The 7,642-nt window shown below is 51.4% G+C and overlaps 1 protein-coding gene across 1 annotated transcript in view; it reads right to left on the reverse strand.

Annotated features, from left to right (window-relative positions):
• LOC135886425 (T cell receptor alpha chain MC.7.G5-like) overlaps positions 1 to 6,622 on the reverse strand; it is a 236,976-nt gene extending 230,354 nt beyond the window's left edge. The window contains exons 1-2 of the mRNA XM_065414177.1: positions 6,544 to 6,622; positions 5,713 to 6,023 (exon numbers count right to left, since the gene is read on the reverse strand). Of these exons, the coding sequence (XP_065270249.1) occupies positions 5,713 to 6,023; positions 6,544 to 6,622 (390 nt within the window). The remainder of the gene's footprint in view (positions 1 to 5,712; positions 6,024 to 6,543) is intronic.
• Positions 6,623 to 7,642: the final 1,020 nt, after the last annotated feature.

Raw genomic sequence — 7,642 nt, forward strand, 5'->3', positions numbered from 1 at the left:
CAGTCGCAAACCAGTTTGGAGTGGGAAAGTCGACCGTTGGAATTGTGTTTATGCAAGTTTGCAAGGCCATTAATCGCATCCTAATCAGAAGAACCGTGACTCTGGGTAACGTGCAGGATATAGTGGATGGCTTTGCACAAATGGGGTTCCCTAACTGTGGAGGGGCGATAGATGGGACGCACATTCCTATTCTGGCACCACCCCACCTAGGATCCGAGTACGTTAATTGGAAGGGGTATTTCTCTATGGTTCTCCAGGTGCTTGTGGATCACTGTGGGCGTTTCATTGACATTAACACAGGCTGGCCCGGAAAGGTGCATGACTCACGCATCTTTCGGAACACTTGGCTGTTCAGGAAGCTGCAGGCCGGGACTTTTTCCCCAGAGCGGAAGATCACAGTAGGAGAAGTTGAAATGCCCATTTTGATCCTTGGAGATCCCGCTTACCCGTTAATGCTGTGGCTCATGAAACCCTACACAGGGAGCCTTGACAGCAGCTAGGAATGGTTCAACTACAGGCTGAGCCGGTGCCGAATGACTGTGGAGTGTGCCTTTGGCCATTTAAAGGCCCACTGGGGATCTCTGTATGGGAAGCTGGACTTGGCCGAAAACAGCATCCCCACGGTTATATCCGCGTGCTGTGCCCTCCATAATATTTGTGAAGGGAAGGGTGAAAGCTTCACTCAGGCATGGACCTCTGAGGTTCAACACCTGGAGGCTGAATTTGCACAGCCAGAGAGCAAGGCTATTACAGGGGCCCAGCGCAGGGCTGCAAGGATTAGGGATGCCTTGAGGGAGCAATTTGAGGCTGAAAACCAGTAGTGATATCTGGTGCCCTGCACGGGAGTGAAGTGCAGTAGTTCCAATCTTTGGGAATCAGTGTTTGCTAAGCAGACAAGCAGACTTGCAGTGCCTGTTTATTTCCTGGGCTAAGGAGTCTTTTACTGTATGCAATAATAAAGAATGTTTTCAAAGCCCAAAAATCCATTTATTGAAAAGAAAAAAAATTATTTATTGAAAAGAAACAAGGGGGTGGAGTGGGGAACAGTACAATCACCGATTCGCGTCTGTCCTGTCTGGTGTGCTGTGCAGTGAGTGCTGCACTTCAGGATAGCTATACTGCATGGTGATGGGGGTTGAGTGCAGAGGGTAAGGGTCGTGGTTTTCAGGGCTGGGTGGTGAAGATACTGGTGTTGGAGGCAGCAGGTGGCGTGAAGAACACGGAAGTTGGGGAAAGTGGGTTGTAGGTGACAGTGGGGCACAACGGAAAGAGTTTTGGGACAAGTGCTGTGGGGGGGGGGGTGTTTGCATTCGCGGTACTGCTCCTCTTTCTACATGGCTACCAGCTCCTGGATTGCATCTGCTTGGCGCTCCAGGATGCTTATGAGCTGATCTGTGCTTTGCTGCCGGTGCTCCGTGCTTTGCCGCTGGTGCGCTGCGTTTTCCTGGTGGATCCTGCTTTCTCTCTCCCTCCAGTTCTGTGCTTTCTCATTCTCTTTAATAGATTGCCGCATCACTTCTTGCAGCATGTCTTCTTTGCTTTTTCGCGGTCTCTTCCTGAGTCTTTGCAGTCTCTGAGCAGGCGATAAGAGAGACTGCTGAGGTCTCAAGGTTGATGCTGCTGTATAGGCAAAATCCAACATTTAACAGAGGCAGCATTGTTTATACCAGACAGAGTAATGATTCCCCCCACATTTAAGGAGTAGAAAACACACAGGATCTACACAATTGCATAATTTTCCCATCTGAAACAGAGCACAGATATCCCACAGGAGCCTCAAAATGGTGAGTAAGGGGGACTGATTGTTTCAGGGCTGCACTGTCCTCTGGGTTTCTGTGTCTTGGGGAGAGCCAACAGCTTCAGGGGGCACCTACACTGAACACTGTCCTAACATTTTCCATAGGAGTTCCTCCTGGACGATATCTCGCTGATGAGGGTGACCTGGGAAGCAAGGGAGGGTCTTCCACTGCAATGCAGCTTCCATATGCAGTTTGCCTGTGTGCAGCAATGGTCTCCCCGCCCCTCGCGGCACAGTGGTGAGGACACGTTAGCCTGGCTGGGACAAGGACCATGGTGGCTCTCCCGATAAACCTGTGCAAGCGCATTGCACACGTTCTGCGTGAGACATTCGAGGAGATTACCGAGGCCAATTATCGTGATGTGGTAAACCACATCAATACACTATTCCGCATCTAGGCATGCATGCCTAACCCTCCTCTGCCAAAGAGCCCGCACCGAAAAAATTTCTTCCCAAAAAAAAAAAAAAAAAAAAAAAACGCTTACCAGGAACCTTCTCTTCTGTTTTTCCTCCACCAAGTACCGACCGCTGTGACTGGCTACCTTCCTCCTGGCTCGAGAAGAGCTCCTGGCTGCATGGCTCCAGGGATTCCAGGGTGTCTCCATCCGGCCCACCACCCTCACTCCCATTTTCCTCCTCCTCCTCCTTCCCGCCCCCACACCGGCTCTGAAGTGTCCATGGTGGTGCTCGGAGTGGAGGTGGGGTTAACCCCAAGTATCGTATCCAGCTCTTTGTAGAATCGGCAGGTCGCGGGGGGAACACCCGAGTGGCCATTTGTGTCACGGGCTTTGCGGTAGGCACTCCGCAGCTCCTTCACTTTAATCCCGCACTGCAGGGCGTCCCCGTCATGGCCCCTTTCCATCATGTCCTTTGATACCTTCCCGAAGGTATCGTAATTCCTACGACTGGAGAGCAGCTGGAACTGTACAGCTTCCTCCTCCCAAACACTGATGAGGTCCAGCAACTCGCCATTGCTCCATGCTGGGGCTCGCTTGGCGTGTGGAGGCATGGTCACCTGGAAAGATGCGCTGATAGCACTCCACACCATGCCGGGCGGAGCAAACAGGGAGGGGATTTTTTAAATTCCTGGGGAATGTAAAGGGTGGGTCACATGGTTGGTTACCTGAGGCCAGGGCAGTAGAGTTTGAACTGATGACCAGAGTGGCTAGAACAGGCATTGTGGGAAACTGCCGAATACTTCTGGAGGCCAATCACAGCGCATTGGGTGGCCTCACTGGCGTCGCAGCGCTGCAGCGGCAGTGCAATACTCACTATTGCTCTCGAGGAGGTGGAGTACATGCAGCGCTGCAACCACGGAGATACAGCGCTTCAAATGCCTTGCCAGTGTGGACGGGGAGTGAGTAATACACCGCTGTGTCTGCCAGCTCCAGGGCTGTGATGCTCAGAGCTGTGGAGCTCATCAGCCTAGGAAGAAAATCTCTGCTGCCAGGGTCGGATCCAGGGTTTTTGCCGCCCCAAGCAAAAAAAAAAAAATGTTGGCGGCCCCCTCCCCCTTTTTTTTGGCTTTTACACATGTTTGCATATTGGGGCAATAATCGCAGAATATAATCACACATCAGCATGTTTAGGTGACTCTGTTGCTGCAAATTTCAGAGCAGAAAGTCCAAGGAAAATCTTTAGCTCCTCTTTGAGCAGAAATAAAACAGTGCAATTAGTCAAACTGATCTTGGGAGTTGCATGCAGGCTGATACGAACTTCTAGGTAAATCAAAACTGTTAAAACTCAGTGATCTTTCACTTGTTAAAGAACATGTGTCGCTTACTCTGAAGGAAAAAAAAATAGGAAAAAGGCTCATAGCAAATTAAATTGCTCCAGGAAAAAAAAATCCAACTCCCCCAAGGAACAGGAAGTGAGATACTTTATTACTATACATTGATCTGTCAATGCCACTCACGGAAAGTCTGAGCAATCAAGCTGCAGCAAACATATGATGGTTGCAGAGATCTAACCAGTGTTGAAATTAGTGGAGTTGAAATGTTCAGCAGCGAGTGGCTGCAGGGACGGCTGCCCCACACCTCTTTCTGCTGTCAGCATGTGAGAGGAGGCCAGGCTGGGAAACAAGGCTGAAATTGACCATGTGCCAAGAAGGCGAGTTCAGCAAGTAAAACCCACAGTAACGTTCAACCTTAAACCGCGGAGGAAAAAAAGGAAAAAGGCAAGGGGGAGGGGAGAAGAGGAAGGCGAAGGGGTGGCTGACTGTGCTGCTGAGCTGGGAGTGTGTGTGTGGGGGGGGGACGGGACATTAGCCAGGTACAGCCTCTGCTAGAGCCATGGAGAGCCCAGTCCTGTCCTGTGTCCTTTATCCGGGTGATGGGAATATCAGCGAGGCAAAGACCTGTCCAGAAAGGCTCTGCGGAGGAGAGGAGCAGCAGCTAGGGCCACCGGGGAAAGCTCTGGGGGAAGCGGAGAGAAGCAAGGGCAGCCAGCAGCAGCCCGGCTCCATGGAAGGGAGTGCGTCAGCTGGGGAAGAGGAGAGCGGGGGTGGGGAAAGCGCCGCGCTCCCTTTGCAAGCTCCCAGCGGTTTCAGCTCCTCCTTGTGCTTCAGTTCGCCCGGGGCGGGGGACAAAGCCCCGTAGCAGGATCCCGGAGCAGCCTCCTCCTGCAGCCGGGTGGGGAAGAGCCAGCGGGAGAACAACAACGCGTGTCCGAGCACGAGGCGGGAGGAGGCGACATCGCCCGGCCGCTGCCTGGCACTTACTGTCCACAGGCTGGAGCGCAGCCCTGGAGCCCGCAGCAGCTGGTCTCGGAGGAGCCGGACCTGGTGATCGAAGTGTCCGGCCGGCGGATCCGAGCCCACAAGTCGGTGCTGGCGGCCAAGTCCCCGGACATCCTGCGGGTGAGGGGGGTGAGCTACGGGGCGCTGCGCCTGCTCATCGACACGGCCGGCATGGGCGAGGTGCGCCATGACAACCTGGCCGAGGTGGTGAGCGGCGCCCGCGTGCTGCAGATGCCCTGTGCCCTGCACTGTGCGGCTGAGGCCATGCGGGCCCAGCTGCCAGGGCCGGCTCCAGGCACCAGCCCACCAAGCATGTGCTTGGGGCGGTGCCTGGAGGGGGCGGCGCGGCGGGGCCCCAGCCGGGCTCGCCGCCCTCCCCGCGGCGCTCCGGCCGCCGGGGGCTCTCTGCCCTTCCCCTGGCGCTCCGGTCGGTCAGGGATTGCGGCCCGCGGCTGGGCTGGGGGGCGGGGGCGGCGGGTGGCTTTTTTGCCTAGGGCGGCAAAAAAGCCAGAGCCGGCCCTGCCAGCTGCGCCTCCACCACTGCTACCAGCTGCTGTGCCACCCCTGGAAATGTGCTGCCCCAAGCAGGTGCTTGTTTTGCTGGTGCCTAGAGCTGGTCCTGTCTGCTGGGCGAAAGCTGCGGTATCACTGAGATCTCTATAGGACTTCGCTCCTCTCCAGAGAATGTACTGAGGAGCTTGGTGCGGATACTGACGGTACCAGTGAAGATAGACATTACTAGAGCTGGTATCATAAGAACAGATGAGTGACAGAGCGTCTCCTTCTGATCCAGAAACTTCGGGCTCCGTGGACTGGACCGAGTCACCAAGGGCAGCACTTGCAACAAGACAACCAAATTCACGGGCATCATTTCAACTGACTTGACCTATGGAACTGGGGAGAAAAATGTCTAAGATGTTTCCTGATTTAAGCTCATGCCCTTTATATCCTCCGAGAGTGACAGGTGACTGTAGCTCTTTAAATAAGTACTTGACTCTTGGGCGGAGCTAGAACAAATAAATGGAGGTCCCCTAGTCATCTCAAAATATGTGATTTTACATAGTGGAAGGAGTCCCCTCCAGAGATCTGCAAGCAGCATTAATCTCTGAAAATCTAGTGCAGCAGGGCTGGGAGGGTTTTTGTACGGCTCTCCTGTGTGGTTCTGTCACTGTGTCACATCCAGAGCGCAGAGATACACCGCTGTGTCCGCCAGCTCCAGGGCTGTGATGTTCAGAACTGTGGAGCTGTCATTAGCTTGAGAAGAAAACCTCTCCTGGGCGAAACCTGCGGTGTCACTCAACTCGCTGGCGGACTTCGCTCCTCTATAGAGAATGTACTGCGGGGCTTGGCCGGGAAACTGACGGTACCAGTAGAGATAGACGTAGCCGGTAGAGCTGGTATCATAAGAACAAGTGAGGGTCACAGCGTCTCCTTCTCTTCCAGAGAGGTGGGGTTCCCTGGACTGGACCGAGTCCCCCAGCGCAGCATCTGCAACAAAACAATCCAATTTAAGGACATCATTTCACCTTCACTTGACCCGCAGAGGCGGCTCCAGGTGCATTGCCGTGTAAGGCTGGAAATTTCGAAGAACCATAAGGGATTTGGGCTCCCGATGGCCATTAAATGAAGGACTATAGTAAAGGTAAGGGTTTGGCATTGCCATTCGATTTAGGGTCATGTTGAGAGTCAGGGTTCCATATAGGGTTGAATGGTAGTAGGAATTTTAACTTCCTTAGACCCCTCAGAAACCCCAGCCTCTTTACCTGGGTGAATAAATAACCAAATGCTAAATATATAATATGGCTCCATGATTTTTTTCCCTATTGTGACTAAGTGGAACGATCCAGATACCGCTGCTAAGAAGACTCTAAACTTCAGGGCTCTGCAATCAGCTACAACTAACTGAGGAAGGTTCATCAGCATCCGGCCTAGTGGAGGGGGCGGGGGGGGGGGGTTGGGAAACTCGTAACAGACACAGGAAATGCGGTGAGTTCTGCTGAGTCTGCACCTGACAAAGTGGTGACATTAAGGTGAGAAGAACGAGCCGGTGATGAAGGCTCCGGGCTGGGATACAGGAGACCTGACATCGGTTCCCAGGTCTGCTAACCCCCCCCCCCCACACACACACACACACACACCTTGGTTAATATCTCTGTGACTCCCCTTCCCTACCTGCGTAAGAGAGATGGACATGTTTCTCTCCCTCACTTGGGCATTGCGAGGATAGATATCTCAAGGCGCTCCTCTATCACTCCGAAGAAGACCATACAGGTAACTAGATTCTTAGCAACGAAATCTGGAATTTTCAAAGGAGAAATTCAGAGAGAGAGAGAGTTAGGTGCCTAACTCGCCTTGGTTCCTTTAACATTCCCCGCTACGTTTTTAGAACAATTATTTTAATATTTGTTTGTCTTGTTCTACAGCTGTGTGTTTCTCTCTCCCCCTTCCCTTCCTCGTTAAAATATTTTTACGAATAGTTGTCCATGATCAAACCTCCGTTTCCCCAATATACATAGAGAGCATTGCTTTAATCATGTGTATTATTTAAAATAATACAAGCGAACAACAGTACTCTAACAAACCATTCTAGCATACAAGTTTTGATTTGTGTTTTAATAGTTATCGGAGTCTATGAGAGTTGGAACCGGTAATATAACCTCATAACAGTCATCCAAAACTCAGGATATTTTATTAAAATATTCTACCCAGATTTTAACACGCAGTAAGTAACAAAATGGATTTTTTTACATTACGTTTTTTTACCACTACTCAAGTATAAATAGAGGGGGGGGGAAAACACTCCGACTACTTTCATCCCGTTTATATTCTCCAAGGGCGATATTTTAATGCAATTGTTTAGAGGTCTATAAAATGATAGAAATCTATAAAAGCATGACTGTGTGGAGAAAGTAAATAAAGAAGTGTTATTTACTGCTTCTCATAACACAGGAACTAGGGGTTGTGGAATGAAATTAATAGGCAGCAGGTTTAAAACAAACAAAAGGAAGTATTTATTCACACAACCTACAGTCAACCTGTGGATCTCGTTGCCACAGGATGTTGTGAAGGCCAAGACTATAACAAAGTTCAAAAAAGAACTAGATAAA

Source organism: Emys orbicularis, chromosome 12 (assembly GCF_028017835.1).
Source record: "Emys orbicularis isolate rEmyOrb1 chromosome 12, rEmyOrb1.hap1, whole genome shotgun sequence".
NCBI lineage: Eukaryota > Metazoa > Chordata > Testudines > Emydidae > Emys > Emys orbicularis.